Source organism: Lutjanus erythropterus, chromosome 1 (genome assembly GCF_056507025.1).
Source record: "Lutjanus erythropterus isolate fLutEry1 chromosome 1, fLutEry1.hap2, whole genome shotgun sequence".
In the NCBI taxonomy this organism is placed as follows: Eukaryota; Metazoa; Chordata; class Actinopteri; order Lutjaniformes; family Lutjanidae; genus Lutjanus; species Lutjanus erythropterus.
In genome coordinates this window covers 3395546-3421051 of record NC_139317.1, presented here as the reverse complement: position 1 = coordinate 3421051, position 25506 = coordinate 3395546, and the positions used below count along the sequence as shown (strand labels likewise).

The window sequence follows — 25506 nt, the reverse complement described above, 5'->3', positions numbered from 1 at the left end:
CACTGACAAAAACAATCATTTCACCTCACAGAAGACAAAAGTTGTTGGTCAAACGCTGCTTCAATCTGTTGGTTTGTGTTATTGTGTGACTTTGATGTTTTACAACATAGTTTTTATTCACTAAAGTGACACAAACACAAACAAACTAACAGATCAAGGCAGCAGTAAACCAGCGAGTTTGGTTGGTTTGGAGAGAGAATAATATTTGATTATTTAACAGCAGTTTCCTGATGAAGAAGTCCGTCAGACGGGCAAAGCAGTGAAAGTGACTCCGACTCTGTCCACAGCAGTTCGGTGCTTAGTTTCTGTGCGGTCGCTCCTCTCTGTTTCTCCAAACTTCTGGTGTGTCGTCAACATCTACTGCAGCTAATACGCTGAATATTGCTGAGTAATTCATACAAACCCACATTATATAATCCAAACATCCCTTTCATCTTTCTGTAAATAGGATTAAGCCGGCATAAATCACATCATGTTGGCTGCTGGGTCGTGTCGGCGCTCGCTGGGTGTGGCGAGGCCTCGGTATGTGACATCATTTGAAGTTAAATCTCACTATGGGAATCAAAAACAGGCTCATGAGGCTGTGAGCTGGCTGCTTATTATCTTTTTAACAGCACGCGTGTGATTCTGATGAATCAAACGTTCACATGGCTCAGGAGAAGTAAACACGCGGCCCACGCTGTCAAAACAATTATCAGTCACCCTGTCAGTCTTTAGTATTGTGCTGCTGAAGCCTGATATTAAGCTTAAATACAGTGTAATGAAGCTCTGATCAGCAGCAGAGAGGATTCAGACGGGCAGCAGCGGCGGCGGCTGCTGCTGCTGTGTGTAACTGATATTCACTGCTGAGCCTTCGAGGACGTTAAGGACACTTGTTCAATTTTTACACCTTAAATTTTTTTTAATCTGATGAAGACAAATTTATATTCAGCATCATAAATCCAGTCTGTGTGCAGCTGTGATATCTGCCTTTAATGTAAACTTCCTCTGTTCTGTTTGGTGCATTGTGGACTTCAGTATCCACTAAAATAAAATATCTTCAACTAAAATTTCTATTTTCTGCAGCAGCTGTGATTATATGGATGTGAACCTACATATTAACATGAACTCTGTTCATCCTGATCTGCAGGTCTGATGATTATTTAATGGATTTATTTGGGATAGATGTATTTATTGTAGGATGATAACATATGATGACACTTTTTCAGCTTTGTGGTTTATGGAAAGTAAAATGCATATTTAAGATTTATTGTGATTTAGTGATTTATCTATTTTCTGGCTGATGATGCTTTAATCAGTTTCAGGTGTTGATTGGGAACTGAGGCTCCATGTCTGTATAGAAGCTGGATGCTGACAGCAAACCTGATGAAGGATGATGATATTTAATAAAAATATCAGCAGAAAGTGAGACAGGAGTTTCTCTAACTGTCTTTGTACCATATTTCTAATATATTTTTAGTGGTTACATTCAGATTAGAGACATTAGAAGCACTAGATATTATTTTTCCTCATCACTGCTCGTAATTCTCTTCTTTATGAACCTTTTATTCTGAGGTTTGCACAGTCTTTAATATTTCTGGGAGAATTAAGTTATCGTTGGCGATGCTGCAAACTGACGAACAGGACGAGAACCTGATCAGTACTGGATTTTAGAAGCTGGTTTACTCTCATGGGACACTTCAGCAGGTACAACTCCCCCAGTCTAACATGATCCACTGCAACAGCTCTGCCATTACTTAGACTTTTATTAAGATTTATAATTTTTCAGTTTTTGCTGACAGTCAGAAAGTTAATAATTCCACTTCATGTTTATTATTGAGGTCATAGTTGGTGTTGTTGTTGTACTGGAGCGTATTTCCAATAATCTGCCCTCCTGTATAAGTTGACACCAACAAATTTAATAAATATTTCTAAAATTCAATTGTTACAAAATTGCATCTGAGATATGTAATGAATGGAACATTTCAGAATTAAAGAAACTGCTCAGTGCTCTCAGGTAGTTAGTTATTATGTAATGATGTATGTTATTTATGTTCTGAAATGATCTTTTAATGACATTTCTGTTACTTATCAGGTAACATACATTGTAGAGTGATATGATGCGTCAGTGATTATCAGTCGGGCTCTAAATGGACGACTTTATTTCAGTGTTGGATTTTAAAATGATTTTTGCATCAACAGCAACATGTAGCCTCTAATTTGTTCAGTGATTCAAATACAGCTGGGTTTAAGTCCTGCCATTGGTCGCTTGTTTCAAGCAGCATCGTGGCGTCCGCTATCTACGTTTTTGAAATCCCTGGGAAACAAGATCAACCTCTGAGCTGGAAACAAATACCTCGGACTTAAGGAGATGCTCAGAATTAGAATCAAACTTTCACCGACTTTTCTCCAACTTGCTCTTTATGTTTGTCTTTATAGCAGAGACACTTTCTATGGGCTGGTTTCACTCCAGCCAAGAAATGTTGGCCTTGAGGTGGCAAACCATCACATTCTTTGGCTTGGCAGCAGTGGACCAACTCTCAATTCTTGAAATTGTCCCCATGAAGTGGTCTGTGGCCCGAATGCATAGAGCCAGCCTTTAGACTGTCCAGGCGTGGCATGTGGCTGACAATATAGTTAAAGAGAGGGTGCAGCTTGATGGACTTTAATCTTCTGTTTGTGTTTGAGCTGTGAGAGTGAGGGAACGATTAACAATGAAATCATCATTCTGTGATTTATGGAAACAATCAAGATCAACATTTAATCCCAGGAAACTTTTTAACTCCCAGAAATGAAGCGTTGTTAATCGGCTATCGCTAACTGACGCAATTGGACGATTGTTAATCACCGACAACCGCACCAGTGTATAACACACTGACAACTCCTTTAAAACACAGCAAAAGTAAAATCCACATAACCACCTTCATCCGATAGTAAAAAACAAATCAAAACTCAGTGTCCCACCTCATGGAAATTATCCTCGGTGATGCCGCTGTCTTCAATGTGAAGAATGCTTTTGAGCGTCTGCACATAAAGCAGGTCCACCTCCTCCAGATCCTCCAGCAGCAGGGGGATGCAGCACAGCTGTTTCCACACCAGAGGAGCCAGGTGGAGGTCCAGGGGCTTCTTGGTGCGAATGGCCACGCCCATCAGGATGCCCAGGAACTTGAACTGGAGCATGTGCTCGTCCAGGCAGGCGGACGGGTTGAGGAGGAACCTGAGCAGAGCAAACGAGGCAGAAATGTTGTTTGGTTTTAATTTGTTTTCAAATGGTGACATTAAGATGACGGTCAGGTGATGCAGTGTCAGGTCAGACGATGAGCAGACCAGTGATGGAGGTCGATGAAATGAGCAAAATAAAACGGACACTTTACTTCCAGATGTTATAATATTGTTTTGCTGTTGTTGAACGTCCGCCGTACTTACAAAGTTACCCTTGAATAAACTTTGCCATCCAGCATTACAAGCTGAGACAGGAGAGTGATTTATTCCAAAATTTTGGGCTTCCAGCAAAGACGTTCTTGTGGTTTCAGCCTGTAACAGGTTTTAGGTGGGAAATAACAGGTTTTGTTTTTTGATTTTGAAAAATACTTTTTCACATTTTTCACAGCTGCTGATGAAGCTGCGTTTGGAGCTGCTCTGTGATTCTGTCAGACGTTTCCAAAATAGAAGGAAGGGCTGCAAAATATTCAACAATGTTGATGATTCAACAGAACTTAAACCCTCGATATAAGACAATTTAATATGTTTACACTTAAATTAAATAAGATAAAATATTAAATAAGAAAAAAAAGAATCCATGAACAAGATGAGATAAGAAAAAAGGCAAAGAACTTTGTAATCCTGTTTGATCTGTCATGTTTTGTTTTTTAAATCAGCACTGCAGTGAAGGGATACATCAACAAACTGTCATTATTGATCAACATAATCTTTAAAACAGAATGTAAAATTATTTCAGTATTTTTACTGACAATATATTGCAGATTGAGTTCTGTATGTCACTGGATATAATGACAACATTAAAGTATCAAGGTTTTATATAAATATCACAAACTTTAAGGTGGAAATCTCTGAAATTATGTTTGACTTTGTGCAGATGCACTAATAAATAAAATACTAGTAAATAAAATAACACATTGATTTTAATTTCAACAGTGAGTACTAATGTCTGTAGTTGCACCTTTTCTTAAGATCAAATACATCCTAAATCTTTTAAAACCTTAGAAAATGTAGGCTGGACATTCAGAGTAAATAAAGACAGGCCTGTATTCTGGTCTTCCTCACCTGTCTCTGTTGTAGCCGACCTCCGCTGTGGCGTTGGGGGAGGGGATGAGCAGGTCGACCACGCCCGTCTCCAACTCCTACAAACACATTTACAGAACAAAAAGGGAGAAACATCACTGCATCATAAAACGGACAGTAACCTTCTGTCTGATTAAGAATCATTTCAACCAACGAGTTCACAGACTGTGTACTTGACAGATCCGTCCGTACCTGACACATCTCAGTGATGGTATCATCAAAGACCCCTCCTGCATCATCTGCCCCCTCTCCCACCAGTTTGACCTTCCAGGCCCTCGAGGGCAGTCGAAGGTCGGAGGCGTTCAGCTTCACAACCTGACGAGCGATCTGAACGAAGATCGGTTTACACTTGCGTCCCCTGTAGAGAGAATGAAAGGAGGTAATTAGTTTAACAAGTTTATCCCCAATCAGGATGCAGGTTTGAGCAAAAATAAGTAAAACTCCAAAACTAAAGTGAACACATAAAAACAACCTTCCAGTGGCGTACTGACCGTGTGGAGATCCGTTTGACGGTGATCTGGGGGCCGTAGTTCTTGCCCTGCACCATGGTCTTGCCTATGGAGCGCACCATGGGCAGAGTGTACACTCTGGGGGCCAACAGGGGCCTCAACTGGCCCTGAACAATCCCCCAGGTACCGGCGTTGTAGTGGGATGTACAGCTCTGCAGAATGACAGTCACATTTACCATCATTACATACTGTAAGACAACGCTTTGATGCAGCTTCTGCTGCCTCCTGCTCTGCAAGAAAGACAGTCTGTTCCATCTGTGGTCATCTACAGAACTTAAGTCTTAATCCACAGCCTGAACTGAGGTCTTATGTACAACATCCTTGTGTAAAATCCTCTCAAAGCAAAGACAACCTGTCAGTAGTGTCTGAAGACAGACATAAAACACTGTCTTACGTTTCACCCTAACTATTAACATTTTCTTTTCACATTCTTTAGTAAAACTGACACTGTAGGTTTGCAGCAACAGTTAATCTACATTTCTATATGTTTTATCTGCAGAGTGAAGTTTCAGTGTCCTGATTCTTTGCCCACCTGGTTGTTAGGACTGAGGTTGAGCAGCCTCCACGAGGAGTACATGAGGTCGGAGAAGTGATAGAGGAGTCGCAGGCGAGCCCTCACCGCCTCGATGCTGACCTCCTTCAGCCCGCTGTACTGAGGAGGCACAGCCACAGGAAGACCCAGCTGCAGAGGAACCGACGAGCCTGAGGAGGAGGAGGAGGAGGAGGAGGAGGAGGAGGAGGAGGAGGAGGAGGAGAGAGACACAAAGACCATGAGGGTAAATTAAAACAACATCATATGTTTATGAGTATAACGGCTGTGCAGGCCTCCATGTTTCAGTTTTTGGGCAGCATGCAGCTTTTATCTGCAAAAAGGTCAATCAGAGACTTTTTTCTTGAGGAAGTTGACAGATTGTTTAAAAAATGTTTTATTCATCTTTTATCACTTCAGTGTTTGGTAGTTTATAAGCTTCTGCAGGGTTAACAAAAATATGCTGGGTGAGATTGTTAAACTTTACCAAAAGATGATTGGCACCAACGTGAATGATCTTGGCCACGTTTATCAAGTCGGAGAAACTCAAAGGGAAATTCTGGCAGACCTCCTACACCCTCGTCATGCAAAGTTACTGTACAAACAGTAAATGTTGTAAACATAAAACAACTTGTGTTTAAGCTCCATGAGTTCTCAGTTTAACATGTTTTTGTGGCCACACAGAACTCCAAGTTTAGTTATATTTTATGATGCAGAAACTGTGTTATTGTTACTTTGTCTGAGAACCTGGCGTGTTCTACAGGATCACTCCTGGGGTGCGTTTGTCGCTGTGAGGCGGGTCCAACCCATAATTTAAACAAAACGGTGACATAATGCAAATTTGTAACTCTAAGATAAAAAGAGTTGCTTATTGACTTTTACAGAAACCCTTCTGTCATGGTACTTTTGGCACCATTTCATTGACTGCATTGATTTTCTTCTTTCTCAGGAAAGTTGAGGCTTTTAAAGGTTGAAAGACTGATGAAAACTTTGTTGAGTCGAAACACGTATCTGTGCATTATTAAGGATTTTAAATTTATCATCAGAGTGCCCTGGATCACTGCAGACTGCTATTCATGACTTCACACTTACTGTCAGTCACATGGACAGTCAGTGTTTGTTTTATTTTTCATCTAATTTTTTGACTCTATTCTTATAAAACACCTGATCTTTTTATCTTTTGCATTGGCAATACAACTTACTTGACCCAGTGCAGCACTCTGCTTGTTTTCTTTGTTGACGGATCACTTTTGAAAATGCTTTCTTTATCTTTTATTGAGTCAATTTTAACTTTTCCGGTGATTTTATTGGTTTGGCAACATCAGCATGGTTAACAGAAATATGCTGGGAAAGATGATTAAACTTTGCAAAAATACTATTGGCACCAAATGGAATGATCTTGGCCACATTTATCGAGTTAGAGCCACTAAAAGTGCAACGCTGGTGGACCTTCAGCAACGTCTTCATGCAAGGTTTGGACTCCTGTCATCAAGGAGGGACACATTCCCTCAGAGAGCCAAATCAAACAGACTGTTGTATTCTTAAACAAGCTGCAGGTCTAGCTGGTAATGCACACATCAAACTGCACCTTTATTATGATGACGTTTACTTAGTGTTTAATATACAGTTTGTATTTATGTTCTTTATTTATTCTTATGATGAGTATTTGTTGTCTTACTGTTTTCCCCTCAGAAACAATAAAGATTATCCAGTCCAATCCGGTTACTGTGACATGAAAATAGTCTTCTGGTCACGTAATTTATCTCTGGATTGTGAACTTGGCAGCTTTCTAACCTCAATACCTGAAATTCCTCAATGTTCGTTCACCAAACAGCACCAGTGCCTCATCTGACAACAATGTGCTGAGCTGCAGTTTGGTATTTACTACACGCCCCTGCAGCACCGCAGGAAATCTGACCTCCAGGATAAAGTGTCTGCCCGTTAGACAGCAGTGCAATGACGGGGGCATTGTGGCACATGTTAGGACGGGTGTGTGTCTGTGTGCGGCTCACCTGGTGCTCGAGGCGGCACAGAGGGAGCCGTCCATGCAGCACTGTGGCAGCGTCCAGCAGAGATCTGGTGGATGTGTTTTCCCTGCAGCATCGTCACCACTGTGGGTTCTCTGACGTGGTTGGTGTGACCGAGACCCAGCTAGACAATAAAGGGACGCCAAGCCATGTGAATGAATCATTAATTTATCATATCACCCAAAATATAACCTGAATTAACAATTTACAATCACAGAAAGTATAAAAACTGCTGAAAACTTTTTTAAATATAGTGTCAGGCTGTAAACTTAACATCTTTACACACTGGGAAAAAAAACCCCATCTCAACTCGATCCAGTTTCAAGCTTTTTCCAAAGTTTTTTAACAACATCTCATAATCTTAAGACTTCTCCATTAAAACCAAGAAAACTCTACCTGCTGATGACGACTGTGAGATGTGACTGAAAGGTCTGTCCAACGCTAGTAAGTGAAACTTGTGTTAAGTGTTTTTGTCACACTAGACCTTCCAAGATCAAGAATAAACTTTCACCCTCGTCTCTTCACATCGTATTTAGAGCAGATTGTTTCCATAAATTTACTGTATTTCTAGAGAACTGAATACTAAACAGTTCATTATTCCAGAGCAGAAACTGACTGAAGAAGGTTATAAATAGCTTCATCATTGTTACTGACAGTTTACCTTTGCTGTCCCTGTTTTGAAATGTTACCCTTCAGACTGACTGACAACCTTTCAGTGGGGGTTCAGTGTGTGTCAGCGGGTTACCTGCCCCTCTGAGTTGCTGCCCCAGGTGTAAACGTCCCCCGTGGAGGAGAGAACCAGAGTGTGCTCGGCTCCTACAGCGACATCCTGGATGTGGATCCCCGCCAGAGCCGGCACCTGCTGCGGCCGGTTGTGGTTCCTGGCTCGGCCTTCTGGCAGCCCAATTAGACGGTCTGAAACGAGAAAAACAAAAAACTGAAATGATATGTTAAAGAAAAAAAAAAAACATGATCTTAACATGACCTTTATTGTGAAAATACTGCAGTTATCTTGTTTAAAGCTGCAATCATTAATTGAATAATTGATTAGTTTCAACTATTAAATAAAAAAAATTGATTATAAAATTTGATGACTGATTAATTCTTGTACTTTCTTTAAACAAAAAAATGTGAAATTCTCAGATTTCAGCCTCTCAAATGTGAATGTTTTCTGGTTTCTTTAGTCCTCTGAGAATAAAGTGAATATCAAAACAAGACATTTGAGGAAGTCACCTTGGAATCTGGGAAACACTCAACACACAACATTTTTCACTGTTTTCTGACCAAACAACTAACCGATTAATCAATAATGAATAGAACTGTTAGTTGCAGCCTGAGTCTTGCTTACGTTATGTCAAAAAGATGAAGCAAATGTTGCTGTTATATATAAGGTATAATATGTAACATTTGGAAACACTGACTGAACGTACCTTGACCGAATGTGTAAACTTTGCCATCTTTGGTTAAAGCCACAGAAAACTGTGTTCCACAGGCCACTTTTTTGATGTTGATTCCACACAGGACATCCACTTTCTGAGGAATTAAAAAAAAAGAGAATAAACCTTTATTACATTCACTCCAAAACAAGATCATTTATAATAATTTCACAGGTGAAACAGGCCTGATAGTAACACAGCAGCACTGACCTGAGGAGAAGACTTCGCTGTGGAATTGCCGAGGCCCAATTTTCCATAATCTCCGTCACCAAAAGCCCAAACCATCATTCCATCGGCAGAGACGACCAAAGTGTGGTTCAGACCACAAGCCACCTGAGGAGGGAACACATGTCGACACGAGAGCTCGTCAATCATCTACTGTACGATTACCAAACCTGTCAGCTGTCAAAACACAAGAAGAAGCAGCTAAAAGATGAATACTTCTTTCTGTAGTCCTGTCTATGACCATGCCAACTGTGACTGTGACATACAAAAAACGTCTGTAAAATCACTCAATAAATGTCATCTTTTCCCTTTGGTCAGTTCTGATATTTTTCCGTCCTACCTGTCCAACTTGGTATCCCTCCAGAGCCGTGACCTTCTCTGGCAGCTTCTTGTTCGAGGTGTTTCCCAAACCCAGTCTGCCGTAGTCTCCGTTACCAAATGTGAAAAGTTTTCCATCAGCTGTTACGACCGCAGAGTGTTTGAACCCGCAAGACATCTGAGGATGGAGAGAAAAGTGTTGGAGGAAAAAAAAAAAATCAAAGAACTTGAACTAAATGGTGCATTGTTATCTCCACTTTTAAATCCCTTTTGTCTGTACGTTCTGTGCTCCTACATACTCGTGCAGAGGTAAAGACTGACCTGCACCACCTCCTCTCCTTGCAACGCTTCAATCTGTCTCGGTCGGCGCTGGCGGTCGCTGTTCCCGTGTCCCAGTTTACCGTAGTCACCGTCACCCCAGCTGAACACCTCGCCACTCTCTGTCAGAGCCATGGAGTGACCGTCACTGCCGCATGATGTCACCAGCTGAGTCACAACAAAACCTGAGGGGACGGAGGTCACAGAGTACAGGCGATGAAGAAAGGAACTACAATTCAAATTAATGGAAATATAACTCATAAGAAAACTATACCTGAGGAGATTTAACATGAAACTTAACTAACACAGCAACTGTCAAAATAAAAATAAAAATATCTCTTTCTGTCTTCACAGACATTTGTACCTTATTTTCCAGGTCTAATGATGTGTACTGTGAGTAGATTAAAACTACATCTGCTACTCCAGGATGTTTTGTTTTCCATAATACCAGGAATCAACCCATATGTTTCTGTCAGGGTAGCTCATTTCATTCCTGTGTGATTCAACGCGTTCTGGAATGACAATAAAGTATCCTTATCCATTCAAACAGACAAATAGGAGATATTTCAGGAGAACCTTGAAGAGCTGAGATGACGGTGAGAACATGCAGGTCGTCAGAGTTGCCCTGCCCCAGGCGGCCGTAGCTTCCCTCCCCACAGGCCAACACCGTCCCGTTAGGCTGAATCACAAAGGTGCAGTTCTGACCGCACACCACCTGAAGGAGGAGATCAGATGTGAAGCTTGTAAACATTGTCACTGTACATGTCAGTGGAAATAAAATCATTCATTCAATCTTTATTTTAAAACTTGGAAATACATTGAGGTAGAGATCTCACTTACAACGTAGCTGCGTAAAAAAATAAAATAAAAGCTCACGGACACGAAAACATCAAAGAGAAAGTTGCATAAACGAGGCAACAAGGATTTAGACCGTTCTATGGACAAAAATCCTTTATATCGTTCTGCATGTTTTTCCACCCTGCAGGTGCATAATATGAAAAAGTGGACTTCTTATAAATTCAGTAAGAAAAAAAAATCAAAGCCGGCATCTGCAGCGTAATCCAATCACTTGACCGAGTTTGGCAAAAGAGCCCAGATTAAAAGAAAGCAATGAACTGATGCAAGGAAATAAAAGACCAATAAGAGCTTCATAAAAAATCAAAATGAATTTATCCTCCAGTGATTTATTATAACTCATATATAAAGCTGGGAGATTCACAAATGACAGACTAAGAATGAAAAAATAAAATCTGTGCTCCTTTGATTTTGTCATTTTCTTAAAGAAAAAATATGCATCGAATACTGAATATAAATATCTTCAGTGTAACAGGCAATAAAAATATTTGCTCTCGCAGTAAAGTAAAAGATAACAACTACACGGATCCTTTACTCTCACATGATGTGATTACAGGTAACAGGATGTTGTTTTGTGGTTGCAGTAAACAAACACATGACTCTCTGTGTACCTGTTGTGCCTGAGAGAAGGATGGCGCCGTGGTCGGCACCAGGATGTTTCTGCCGGCCTCTGCCAGCTGTCCGTGTCGTCCTGCTCCCCAGAGATACACGTCACACTTTCCACCAAGGTGCCAGTCCTGCCGACACACAAAGTTAAAAATAGACAACCAGAGTTAAAAGAGCAGTTACAGACAAACCGTTTATTACAGCTGATCCAGGTATCAGTCTGAATCACCTCTGGTCTCGATGTGGCCCAGGACATGATCTGTTCGTCCATACCGGACCCCCATTTACTGTTGTCCTGCAAGAACAGAGTGCACACACTGTTATTATACTCAACAGTAGGTGTAAATTATGTTACAAATTACAGCTCCAACCTCCCTCACCATCAGCAGAGCCATCTCATCTTTGGGCACAGGCTCCAGGTCGGGGACAGAGAACGACTCGGGGAAGGTGGCGCCCCGAGCGAGGGCCTCTGCCGCCTTCACCGTTGTGGAGAAGCAGTCTAACCAGGCCCACTCGCTGGCACACCAGACGGCGGTGCCGGACTCTGGTGGGCAGTGTCGGAGAGGAGGCGGCACAGGGGGGCGACACAGGAGCTGGTCCAGGTGGAGACCCACGGCCAGGGAGGCGAGGCACTGCATGTAGGGGCTGTGGACGAGCTGCTCGCCACAGACGACGTGAGGCTGCAGGTTTAGAAGAAAAGGACATCAACACTGAGTGGCAATGATGGAATTTAAAGTAAAATCACCCTCAGATGCTTTAAAGCAATACTCTCAATGGATGGAGGAAATCCGTGTGTTTCCACTGCAGGGACCTGGGTCTACATTAAGTACCAGGGACATTAATTTACCCATCCCCTCTTGTTTGTTGTGTTAAGATGGAGTTAAAGTTAGGGTCAGGATATAGGTTAGAGTTTAGGAAGTGAATAAATGATGCCAGTCTGTCCCTTTGTAAGTCATCACTGCTGTTGTTTAGTCACACACAAAAATGACTACATTTTAGTGCATGAAAAACAGGACAAGAGAATGGCAGTCAAACCATTTTCAGTTTAAAAAATCCACACCACACCAACATGGACTAACTGAACTGACTGACAGAACATACATAAAACAAAAAACAAAAACAATCCCAATATCCCTGACAGTTGCATGAAATGTACAAAAGAAAAAGGATCCTATTTCATTGCATTCAGAAGTTTAAACACGTACAAGACTTGGAAAGAAATCCCTTTGTGCCCAGAGACCTGTATCTTTGGTGTCATCGCCAGGAGCTCTGACAACTCATGAAACTAAGTTAATAAACCTATTCCATATTCATGCAAACCTTTGGATTAGCTTTGGAGCTCTTCTTGCACAAGACCAGCAGAGCTGACAAGGAAAACAACCATTGAGTGAGTATTTCTGTCTTGTAATGGTGTGTTAGGAGGCTCTGCAAGCAGCAGAACTAGAGCAGCACTAATGAAGATATTGCTTCAATTCACATCATTACCATCAACACTGACTGGCCTTAAAATAAAATGTGGCTGTGGGTGTAGAAACTGGTCTCTGTGCTTTGTGTCTTTCTACTTACAATATGTGCGATTAGAAACGCTGACAAATATATCAATACTTCCTTTGATTCTGAGTCTCTCAGCAGATCTGATTCAAAAAGGCTGGAGGATAATTAGAGCACATTCAGAATATGGTTAGCCTGAATGCTGCCAAATCAGAGAGCTCCACCAGCATGCTCCACCATTTAATGAGCAGTCGCCGTCTTAATGAGCAGCAATAATGTCATTAGTCCTGCACTTGACATTTCACTCTCTCCTCAAAACCATATTCTCCACCTGTGATAATGGTGATGACGCACCACACGGCCGGAGCTGACAGAGAGTCTACTAGGATCTATTCAAGTACTGACGCACAAAACCAGACCGGCAGCAACACAATGGGACCCTTTTCAACTTGATTAGACTGAATATAATCGTATGATATTCATATATGGAATTTATGTGCTGTAAAAAAAAATAGACCCTTCTGCCACTGCGTATACTGGAAAGAAGCATTTCATTTGAGTTTTGAATGTCACAAGTAAATCCTCAAATTGTGCAAAACATTATTACAATTAATTGCAATAAAATCACAATAATACGTGCAATATCCAAGTCGCAAAACCAGAATCAAATTTAAATTTTTGAAAAAGGAGGACTGTGTGAGAAAAAGCATTATGAGGTACTGTAGAGCTGCAGAGATGAGCTGACCTTACAATTCTCCAGATGAAAGAAAACATGTTTGTTTGGTTCAGACCTCAATAAATATCAAGTCATCATGATTTTAATAGTTTTTTTAACAGTTAACAGGAAAATTATAAAGCAAAACCGATCATTTCCACTAACTGTACTGCATATAACAATCACAATTTCAGTCAAAATACTCAAAAAGAAAAAAATCGTGCAGCCCTATAAAATATAAATGGTAATCAAATGGTTTTCTACAATTTAAACATGAATGTTGAGAACATATTAAACATCCTCGTACCTTCTCATAGGCGTACTGCTCCTGCAGCATGACGGGAAGTCTCTCCAGGAAGGCCCTCATGCAGGGTGCCATGTTGAGGCCGACCACGCCCTGCTTCTTCAGAGCAGTGCGGCACGTGGCCAGCACGTGGTTGGACGCCATGAACTCTTTGGAGCAGTTCACAACCAGTACGTCCTGGAAGTGAAGCAGACCAGAGAGTAAATAAACATTAATCTGATTTTAAATGATGCAGCGAGAAACATGAATCAGGTCAAGATGTCTCACCTTTGACCTGTTGGAGCAGACGGCGACGCCCACATCTGGGATCCAGACGATATTCTGGATCGCCCCTGAACCGGCTACAACTGTCTGGAGCACGGACCCGTCCTGTTGGACACACACACGTACAGTGAGTCTAGTGTACAGGTATTCAGTGTCACTATAAACACCAGTGTGATGAAGACGAGCGTATGATGATTCACTTGTTCTTTTCACCTCAATGTGTGTATAATATACGTCTGTGTATGTGTGACTTGTACCTGCAGGACTTGTATAAATCCTGTGCGGGTGTTTTCACCTCCATCTGTGTTTCTTACCCGCAGGGACCAGATGTTCATGAGGCCTCCCACTCCTCCAGATGCCAGGGCCAGACCGTCGGGGCTGAAGGCCAACGTTCTCACGGGAGTGATGTGGCCCTTCAGCTGAAACACACACACCGCTCCGTCTCCTGACCACCGGGAAGACTAGAACACAGGGACACGGACAACATGTAAGAGGAAGAACACGTCACCACACATCATCATTTGAGTGTATTTAATTGGCCAAAAAGAGACAAAAGGCACAATAAACAAACTATCCTGTAGAACTTCTTTCTTAAATTTTCTGTAGATATTGTGAAAACATTATTGTGAATTCTTTTCGCTGCAATAATCATCATGAAAATCTGATATTGTGAGAGCAATTGTGCCTACCAAAATGATCGAGATAAGATATGATAAACCTTTATTAATCCCCACATGGAAATCCAGGTGTCACAGCAGCAACGGCAATGAGAATGAAACACAGGTAAGGCAGAAGTAGAAGTACAAGAATAATAGAATAATAGTAATAATACGAATAGGAATATAAATAATAAAGGGTAAAACTCTGAGCAGCTGACTGTGGAAATCTCCACTGGGTCTTGAATGTGTGATTTGTGAACAACAATATGTGCAGGGTGGCAATAAATACAGTATAAACACATGTACAGTATTTATATTTGCATATGAGCGTGATGCGTGGTGCTGTTTCTACATTTTATTAAGACCTTATGACAAAAACATCCCACGCTGCAGACTATATTTAAGAAAAGGAAGGGGGAGGAAGAAAGCAACCTTTTGATGACAAATGACAGCTGGCTGGATGTTTCTAAATTCCAGTGGAAAGGTGCTAAATCTCAGCTGTGGCGGGAGTTTGGGTGGAAGTGTTCTATTTGTTTCTTCACTACACAGAAACAGAAAGCACATTTTGGTGGAGAGGACGTCAAATGTTGGAGACAAACACTAGATTTAGGACGTTTCCAGTGATAAAACCTTTCTGGGCAGCTTCACAAAGCACTTGAAAGAATACTTTACACTGATCTCTCCTTGAAATTTTCCACATTATTTTAGGATGTTGTTTTTCAGGCCAGGTGTCCTGATGAATATTTGTATGGCATTTTGATATCCAGTTATAAAAAAGGTGCTCACAGGGAACTGTTTCCTCCAAAATACAAGAGTGAACAGATAGTAAATTATGTTCCTTTTTCTCTGTCTTAAAAATTATTTCATTAAAATCTACAACCCTCAATAGTTTTTATTTTATTTATAATCTCCTCTGACATACTTGACATACTGCACATTTGTCCCTCACAAAATGAACAAAGTTCTTAAATGATAAAAATCTGGGCTACAAAAGAAATAAAACTGCTGTTGTGCTGACATGTGTTTTATAATATAAACTGCTGTCCTAAAATGAAGAATTTAAAAACAAGTTCTCCCAGCAGGTGTCCTAGAACTCTGTGTGAAGCACAGAGAGAAAACGCAGCATGATTTTTTGTTTTTTTGCTGCTAATATTCTGTGCAATCTGCCTCTGCAAGGGCAACTCTGTTTACATTGCTTACAACCTGTGTGCAACTATCCATATATATGTCCATATATCCAAACATTTCCAGATATATGTATATATGCATAATTGAAAAGGTGCACATGTTGTAATAGTCTTGACTGTACATTTTTGTCAAATTTAGTTCTTTATATTTTCTATTTCTTAATTTTGATATATTTTTTCTATTTTAACAAAATTTTAAATACACAACTATAAATGTCATGAAAATTTCAGTTGTTTATATTACGATCTTAATATGATAAATAAAAATAGAACAAAATAATATCCTACGACATCAGTCAAGTGACAATTTAGAGCAATTATTTATGTTACCATGAATTTAGGTTTAGCTTCATTCTCCCACCATCCCTCTGAGTCAGAAGAAGAGGATTCTGGGAAGTTAGAGATGTCTTGAGGGACAGTCCAGACTGACACCAGGCCGTTCTGACAGCATCTGAAAAACACACCGACATGACGTTTGTAACAAACATGCCGGGCTTCATAATGAATACAGCAGATCAAACGTTTCCTATTGTTCAGACTGGAACTCGTTGAGAACCTCATGGTGAAGAGAACACCTCTGACTCAGTATAATCAGATGTAGTCCTGCCTGTTTCTGAGGAAAACCTACATAGCGAACATGCCGAGGGGCTTCGGGCCGCGTCCAACCAGGCTGCACCAGGCCACACCGTTGACCATGGAGGGGTGTCTGAGACTCTGCAGGCAGCGCCAGCCAGAACCAGAGCCCGAGTCAGAGCGAGAGTCCGGACTGGCCCACAGCTTCACCGTCTCCTCTTTGGCACAAGTCAGCAAGATCTGACCAGTCGGACTCCACTTCATACTGGTGATCGACTCCTGTGAGAACAACACAAAGAGAGATTCAGAATCAAAACAACTGATCAAACGTGTCAAATGTCCTCGTTGGTTTTTGATCATATTTAGTCAAAATAACCCTGTTTTATAGTCAAGTTTTAGTTGATATAAGTTGAGGCATTTCAGTCTACAAATATTTTAGTCTAGTTTTAGTCTATGAAAATTGCTGTCATGTATTTTTTTATTTTTTTTGTCAATTTGGTCAAACTTATTTTACATCAGATGTTTTATCTACAGAACCTTCTGCTATTACTGCAGTATTTTGAAACTTTACAAGATATACATCTTGTAAATCTGGCAAAAAAAAAAATACAGCTTTTGCACCTATTTTAACTAGACAACTTACACTTTTTAAATGGAAGAACAAATTCCCTCCAAACAAACCACCATTTGGTATTTTACAAGAAAGCGTGCTCAGAAATTTTATATGGAAACCATTTTTAACCTACATATATATATATATATATATATATATATATATATATATATATATACATACATACATATATAAAATGGATGCAGCTGATATTGCAGTTTTGCACTCCTGACCCTGTATTACATACAGTTTACTTACTTGGTTGTAAACCAAATAAACTGCATTTTTATTTCCTGTATATTATTCTTACTACTCATTTATTATTATTTATTTATTTATGTTTTTATCATCTCTTTTTTTATGTGCCTCACCTATGATTTTTGTCACTTTTTTTCGTCAACAATATTGCATGTGTCAGATGTGTTAGTGTTTAATGACTGTGCAGATCCTCTCTTGTCTCCTTTTAGTCGAGGGAAAAAAGGTCATTGACGAACATATTGATCATCGTTTTCTCATTGATACACTGTTTTGTGGAAACAGTTTACCTTGTGTGCATCAATGACCACGATGGCTCCTTTTTCTAAGGGCTCTTTGGATCCTATCAGCAGCTTGCCATCTGCGTAGCCCACAGCGAACGGCTTGTCTTCACTGTACCAGGCGATGTGCATCACTGCCACTGAGAGAGGAGAAAACGTCACTTTGGCAAACACGTGCAGAATCATCAAAGATTTGTAAACTACTGACAATCTGCCCGGAGTGAAAAGAGACTTATGACACACTGAGAAACTCCCTCTTCATACCATCTTTCCTGTAGCAGTGCTCCAGCTCAGTGCGGTGCACGGTGGTATTATCCAGCACCTCGATGAGGCCCAGAGAGCCGTCCATACGTCCCACCAACAGCATGTCCTTAGGTTCCCCACACCACAAGGACTCTGCTTCCTCTTTAGGCCACGCCAACGCTGACACCCAGTGAGGCTGTACGTCCAGAAGGCCTTTACCACCTGACAGGAGAGGAAAGGAGGTACATGTTTACACTGTATACATTATGTGCAGTTTTAAAATGTACTGTGGCTTGAACCAATCACACATTGCCCCAAAAAATGCATGGTGTGGGTTTAACTTGCTCGTGCCGTAAGGACACGGTCACATTTCAACAGCATGAGAGAAAATGTGCTCATGAAAGCTAATCGAAATGTGATTGCGGACTTTCATCCTGGAGGCGACTGAGAGTGGCCAAGGACAGATGGTGTGTGCTGCAGGGTGTGTGGTGGGAGGCAGGAAATGATGATTGGACCACATTCAGTCCCCGGGCATATTTATTTTTAATGGCAGCCATAAAATCTTAATGCCCTCTCATTCATATTCTGTGGACCTCACACACCAGTGATGCAAGCTGGGACACATAATCCATTTTATACCGAAACAGTTTTTCAAGACATCCCAATTGGAGCTAATCATTAACAAACTGTATAATAAAACAAAAACAGGAAGAAGAACACAGATTAGCTTGGAAAAAAAAATTAATGTTTACCATTAACTTGCCAGATGTTGACCATTTTCTCCACAGCAGAGGCAAGATATTTTCCAGTGACGCTCCACGCCAGGGGAGACAGGCAAGGATCGCTGGGAGATCCCAAACTTGGCACACCCTCCTCTGAAGAGCTGTCACTGATGAGAGAGAACACAGAATCAACACAAATGAGAAGCTGAAAACACAACGTCTGACATACTCTCATCATATAAAGGTGAAGATGGGAATGTGTTAGCAAACTGTTGCCTATTTACACGTCCAGGTGACACAGAACATCATCATCATTCGTCTAAATGTGCTGCAAGTCACACCGACTCTCCTCTTTGCTCTGTTTTGGTCTTCCATGATGCCTAAGAACAAAATTAGCGACTACATGGTTCAAGAGTCGACTTTGTCTCATTGAAAGATTTAAACCCAACCCATCCCAACTGTCCAGCAGTGAAAAACAAAGGATGCACTTTCCCAGTATGTGGTGTTGAAACTCTTATATTTCAAATATTGAGTACTCAAAAATAAAAACACTACACAGACAGATCTTTAAGACAAAGTGGACTAATCTCTATTTCACCATTTTATTCTGTCAACAAACATGATAAAAGTTCAGCCTAGTGGACTTCATCAGAGTATGGAAACGACCTGACCTGGTGTGTGTGTGTGTGTGTGTGTGTGTGTGTGTGTGTGTGTGTGTGTGTGTGTGTGAACAGTATGTTCAGTAATTCTTAGTAGGTCCCTGCAAACGACCCCTTTGACATTACATCTTGGACCTGGTCACACCAGAAAGAAGCACAGCAAAATCTGCAGTTTCTAGGACGGGGTATCAGGCTACTCAAGTAATATCAAGTAATACTGAAACTTCTCCAGTCAAATGATATCTGCATTCAATCCTTGTGGTACGCAGAGCTAGAAAAAAGACGGTACTGGTACCACTTTAGGGGCACTGGATTAGACTAAACTTAAAACTTTCACAGAATATTTGGTTCTACAGGCTCAGTGATGTAGTCACTGCTTGGAGGGCTAATTAGCAAACTACTTCCAAGCTAATTGCTAACATGCTGGCCATCTGGAACATGTTGGTTCTCGTCAGCTGTACGAATTTCTTTGCATTTTTTCTGTACTGCAAAATTTGGTCCTCCTGAGGTTTATGATGAAAGCAAAACACTCTTAAATCATACAAGTGAGCAAATTTGCATGTAAAAGTTAACAGAAGTTAAAAATCGTATTTTACATGCAAATACAACATATTGTAGAGGCAGGAAAATAACGTCAGAGAGCATGTTTTTGTAACTCCATCATGTGTCATTAACATACTGGTGTGATAGGTGAAATTCAGAATGAAATTCATCTTTTGTTTTGCTGTCTCTTCTACAGGGACATAAAGAATGGGCTTTTTACTGAAATAACTAGAATTAATGTTAATCTCTGTTGGCTGGATGATTATGAAAAACTTGAGTTGTGCTTTTGGAGAGGAGCCCTTCTTGTAGCAGTCTTTATTTGCCAAACTTGGGAAAGGAGGGAGGCTGCTTGGTTTCAGACTGAGCTGTAAAATAACCTGTAATTTTGTAGGGAAAGGAAATGTAATGGACACTGAAACTGTACCCAAAAGGGCTGTACACAATCAATCAGTTCAGAGGTAGATCTGTGGTTTTTGTGGTGTTTCAGAGTCTTACTCCTTGTTGAAGATGCAGGTCTGCTGGAGGGTGTACTGGCTCTTGGTTACATTCCACATCTTGACCGTCCCATCGCTCCCACTAGTAGCTAACAGGGCTTTCTTACTGCTCCAGCCACATGTGATGACCTGAATGAAACAAAGACTTTAAGAACAAACCATTCTGAGTTATAAACCAGCCAGGAAACACTCTTTATCTACTGTATCCACTCACTCTGCTCTGGTGAGCCTCCAGCTTGATGAAGGAGCACTTTCGCAGGTCCCCCGCCATGTCGGCGAAGGTCTGCGGCCGGCTCTGGTTGTTGTCGCGGTCGTGGGCGGCCAGCGTGCGGACCAGCTGCTGGGCGGCCCACTGGCGGTGCTGCGAGGAAAGCCTGGAGGACAGGCAGCAGGCCGCCAGAGCGTTGGCCAGCTCCAGAGGCCCTACAGCGGAGGGATTATGGGAGGGATGGGCATATAAATGCGCAATTAGCCCTGCTCGACATGGAAAACAAGGTGACAAGGTTGCCCAGTGAGTGAGAGAAGGACCACAGATGAAAAAAGACAAACATGAAAAGTCACAAAGCACAGAAAAAAACAAAAGGTGACCCAAGTGAACTGAAAGAAAAAAAAAGAGCCAAGCTGGCAAAAGCATGAGACATGAAAGCTTTACAGACTGATGAATTCTTCCATCACAGCATGAATTAAATGATTAAAAGATGATTAACATTTGGGCCAACAATAAATACATCACAAAACATTGCCTTGACATCAAACTTGCTGAAAAAACAGATGACAGGACAGAATCATGGTCCCCTTGGATGCAATTATGCAGTTTGCTCCTGTGTTTAAAGGGCTAGGTCGGATTTTTAAAGTCAAGTTGTACGTGGTACTTATCCATAGTCAGTGTATTACCTACGGTAGATGGCAGTTTATGTGTAAGCTATATTTAGAATACTTTCACTGTTTTACCTTGCCATCAGACAACCCTTTTCAACGGGAAAATACAGCCATTACACCCATCTATGCTCTCTCCAAAACCACCACACTACTTTGACAAAAACATAATTTTACCTCACAGAACACAGGAGTTGTTGCTCTGCTGTCGCCTCGATCTCAAACGGTTAGTTTCTTCGAGAAAAAATCATGTATAAGGGTGGAAAGCATCCTATCATTTGAAAACCTTTCCCCAACTTTTAACTTTTTTCACCTCAGCCAGTTTTAGGCTCCCCGAGTACCACCACTGTGACTGGTGTTAAAATACAGTATAGCATAAGCCTACCATATTTAGCTTCATAAATTTGATATACCCATTATTTGTGTTTTTTGTAAAAAAATTCCATTTATATTGTTCCTATTGTTTGTATTTCCCCTTGTTTATATTTTTGTTAACTTCTTTATTACTTCCTGTTCCTCAATGTTTCATTGAGGCTTCTTTCTATTTTACAATCCACTCGCTGCTGCAACAGTGAAAATTTCCCTGCTGTGGGACTAATAAAGGATTATCTTATCTTATTCACCAAAAACATGCAATAAAACAAACAAACTAATCACTCTAGGCAGTGATAGATGAGCATCTCCCATGTTTGAGGAAGTAAAATTACTGTTTTTGTCAAAGGAGCCTGGTGGGTCTAGAGTGACCGATGTAACAGCTCCAGTTTTCCATCAGAAAAGTCTGTCTGACAGGAAGGTAGAAATTTCTTAGCTTCCTACACCAATATCCCTGCTGCTTCTCCAAACTGGAGGCCTGACGACCACAACCTACTGTAATTAATACACCGACTATGGATAAGTGCCTCATACAACCACATTTAAAATACTCCAAACTATCCCTTTAAAGTCAAAATACCAGACAAAATTTGAGGCAACAAAATTGTCACATTTTTGAAAGATAAAAGTGATATGGTTTAATCAGTCAGGGTGTTGCCATGTTCAGTTTGTTTAATTACCCTCATCACAAACACTTCAATGAATTTCTGATAATACAAAGAAAATAATAAAAACCCTCACAAACAGCATCCAAGATCTACTTACTTATCACAAGAACTAAAACATTAAACATTATGATTCTGAGATGAAGAGATGCACAGACAAACAGATTGGACAACCTGTAACAGCAAATTTAATTCTATCTCCTGCTCTTCTAAGTCAACAAACCTCTTTTCTCCATATCAGCCTTGTCATAAGCAGGTCTGAGTCTGGCCCCTTTATCAGCCAGCAGGGCCACCAAAGCCTGAGTGACCACGAAGTTGGGAGAGGTGACGAGCTTGTTTTCCTCAGCCACGCCACGCAGGAAGCTGGGCAGGAACTTCCTCTGGATGGGGTCGTCCACTGTGGTCAGATTCATGCCGGTGGCTGCAGAGATCAGGTTCTGGAAAGGAAAAATATAATACTGCTTTATAAGGAGCTGCAGCTTGAAAACAGGTAACTGGATGCAGGTCAGAAAACATTAAGACAGCTTACTAAAACCTGATCAAATACAATTATAAAACAGAAAATTTAAAAATAAAGGCCTGTCCCAAATAAAGGCCTTTCTCTTATAATAGTTTTAATTTAATTCCAACTGTTCTTATTATTTATTTGCATGAAAAAGATAAAACAGTTAAAGCAACTGTGATTTTATTCCAATATAGTATTTCAATATAGTGATTTGTCTGTTAACTTTAATTGTATTACTTGACAGATGATTTATTGCAGGCCCACCGAGCGCCACCGCTCTTGTATTGACTGTTGGATGATTTTTACAGGCTGTGACATTTATGGATTGTTAAATTATGTTTCTGCACTGGTACATAACTAACAAAGGACTGTGTGACATGTGATACAACTGAGCTGGACTGAGTTTTCAAAAACTAAAAATAACAGGGTGTCCTGGAGGTTTGAGACACTGACTGTGTAATTCAAAAACATCCCCGGTTATACGGTAAATACAGTCAGGGAATTTGTTGCACATCATCTCTTCACTCTATCCCTTTATTTACTGCACCATAATTTCTATACTGTTCTCTATCTAAATAAAGCCAAAAAATGCTTCAACAAAATGTCAAGTGTGAAGACAGAAGCTGAGTCCATGATTAACAAGCTACCTGTCTGACACCACAGCAAACACACTAAACGTTTGACTTAGTGACAGCCAACAACTCTTGACAAAGGTGTGTTACATTGAACATCAGATCTCGATAAAGCTGTGATATGAATGAAGAAGTGTCATGCTGATGAGTGACATCGTGTACCTGAGTGCAGAGCTGCACCAGCAGCTTGGCAGCATTGGGGCTGTTGGAGGCCAAGCAGCCCACTGCTGTGCTGAGGTAAGCCAGACAGGAGATGGGTTTGCTCGCCTTGGCGGCCCCACGAGGCCTTTCGGCGTGGCTGGAGCCGGCTGTCGGACTGGTGGAAAGACCGGCTCGACCTGCTGCCGCCAGGCACATCAGTCTGACCAGAGTCCTGATGTCAGTCAGACCGAGAGACTCCAGACCTGCTGCCAGGCTGCAGCTCGAGCCGCTGTGTGGGAGGAAAGAAGGAAGGTGGAGGAGGGAGAGAAGTCATTTGTATTACAGTCAGAAACTTCTGCTTTAAAATAATCAAATAAATGTTTGACTTTTTTCATCCTAAGTGTTTAAATCAATAAGATATTTTGGGAATATAACTCCTTCATATTTTATTTAACTGCTTTATCACACAACATTCAGCTTTTAGTGATTAGTAAACAAGGAGATACATCAGTGTTACTGATCTTAGCCATTCATTTTGTCTGAGACATCATTTCCAATTTAATCACTATTGTGTCGATTCTAGTTAATTAAAACCATTTTTTAAGCAAGTATGGAATAATCAAAAATATTCTGATGCCATCAGTTGTTTAAACAACAGTGTCTTTTTGACATCACCACCAGGTGGTGCCAATGTCATGAATTTTCAAATCCTACAAATTGTGTCTTTACAGTACAAAAAGACTGACAACTATTGTATTTGTTTCCTCTCATGCAATATTTTCCTACTTAAAGAAATGGTCAGATTTAATCCCACATGACTGAAGTCTGTTGGGTTACAGAAAGCTTCAACCAGTGAAGACATGATTTTTAAAGTTGTTACTGTTCATGTCAGCTGATCAAACCTCAGGCTTTTTAACCCACACAAGTCGACCTAAGAGCCAGCAGGGACAGCTTTGATGTGATTTCAGTATAGTTTGTTGCTGTTATTTGTTTGACACAGACGACAGATTTATTGGCAGCCCAGTGAACGGTGCTCCTCTCATATTGACTGTCGGATAATGTTTAAAGGCTCTGACATTTACAAATTGTTATGTTATGCTTCTGCACTGGTACAGAACTACCACACAGTGAGAAGAAAGGTGTGTGACGTGATACAACCATTTAAAAAAATAAAATAAAAGGGTGTTGAGGAGGTTTAAAGAGGCAAAGAATACCTGCCAAAAGTGTTAAGTGTAAAAACAGTGTAAAGAAAAAAGGAAAAAATAAGTCAATGAACACTGTTATTAAAGACAGAGTACAGAGTATTTCTGCCTTTTATTGTTGTACCATGCAAAGTAGCCACCCTTTGCTCTGGTGAGGCTTTGCACATTGTTTGTATCATCTGAACCATTTCTTATTAAAAAAACAAAGTAGAGATACCAAATAAGAAGTGTGTGCAAACTTTTGACTGGTAATGTACTGATCTGTGCACCCGTGTGTGTGTTGGTCTTAATATGAGGTGCCCCCAGACACACACTGCTGGCTCATTACTATCTTGAAGAAGCAGAAGGTGATTGTGCCATTGACCAATAAAAACCTGGGATGATGTCAACTGCACATCATTTCCTGCAAATTAAAGGAAGCTTATAAACAGAGAGACAGTGAGGGGGAGTGTGTAGTCATATTCTTGTGTCAGAGGTGAAGACTGACCTGACAGACAGCAGGGACAGGGCTCTCATCACCATCGTCCTGGCTAGCAGCACCTGGGCTGCAGCCGTCACCCTCCTCAGAGCCATCACTCTGTCATGAGGGTTCTGGAGGGCTGCCGCCTGCTCGCCGAGGGTCACCCTGCCCGATGAACTCTTATCCACAGACGTCTGACAGCCTGAACACAAACACACACTCACTTTAACGCTAAACGACACAAAGTTGAACTGTTTCACTTTATAATATCGCAGCATTAAATGCTGTTGTGCCTTGAACGTTCTCCTCACCGATCTGCAGCAGGGTCTCCTCCATACTGTTGGTGGCGGTCACCATGGCGATGGAGGCTCCGAGTGGGTCGCTGTCAGGGAACTGGACTGCTTCGGGGACGATCCTGCGCTCGCTGAGACCCAAAGGCCCGGCCAGAAGCTCAAACTCTTCCTCCCCCGTCAGCTTCTCATCTTCATCAACGTCCAGCATGTCCCAGTCCTCTGCAGCAGGACAGACAAACAGAATGTGAAATCA

At 41.1% G+C, this 25506-nt stretch overlaps 1 protein-coding gene across 4 annotated transcripts in view; it reads right to left on the bottom strand.

Moving 5' to 3' along the window:
* herc1 (HECT and RLD domain containing E3 ubiquitin protein ligase family member 1) overlaps positions 1-25506 on the bottom strand; it is an 89070-nt gene that overhangs the window by 6865 nt on the left and 56699 nt on the right. For 3 of the 4 annotated variants that reach the window (XM_084720943.1, XM_084721116.1, XM_084721029.1), the window contains exons 44-72: positions 25272-25472; positions 24988-25162; positions 23320-23587; positions 22244-22457; positions 20322-20581; positions 20109-20236; positions 18442-18578; positions 17711-17911; positions 17456-17586; positions 16353-16576; positions 16055-16175; positions 14193-14339; positions 13882-13983; positions 13618-13791; positions 11485-11784; positions 11334-11399; positions 11110-11235; positions 10220-10358; positions 9647-9828; positions 9348-9503; positions 8993-9115; positions 8777-8879; positions 8092-8261; positions 7332-7470; positions 5323-5492; positions 4773-4942; positions 4474-4639; positions 4264-4340; positions 2944-3196 (exon numbers count right to left, since the gene is read on the bottom strand). In XM_084720943.1, the coding sequence (XP_084577069.1) occupies positions 2944-3196; positions 4264-4340; positions 4474-4639; positions 4773-4942; positions 5323-5492; positions 7332-7470; positions 8092-8261; positions 8777-8879; positions 8993-9115; positions 9348-9503; positions 9647-9828; positions 10220-10358; positions 11110-11235; positions 11334-11399; positions 11485-11784; positions 13618-13791; positions 13882-13983; positions 14193-14339; positions 16055-16175; positions 16353-16576; positions 17456-17586; positions 17711-17911; positions 18442-18578; positions 20109-20236; positions 20322-20581; positions 22244-22457; positions 23320-23587; positions 24988-25162; positions 25272-25472 (4823 nt within the window). The remainder of the gene's footprint in view (positions 1-2943; positions 3197-4263; positions 4341-4473; positions 4640-4772; positions 4943-5322; positions 5493-7331; positions 7471-8091; positions 8262-8776; positions 8880-8992; positions 9116-9347; positions 9504-9646; positions 9829-10219; positions 10359-11109; positions 11236-11333; positions 11400-11484; positions 11785-13617; positions 13792-13881; positions 13984-14192; positions 14340-16054; positions 16176-16352; positions 16577-17455; positions 17587-17710; positions 17912-18441; positions 18579-20108; positions 20237-20321; positions 20582-22243; positions 22458-23319; positions 23588-24987; positions 25163-25271; positions 25473-25506) is intronic. The other variant, XM_084721199.1, reaches the window with a different exon arrangement.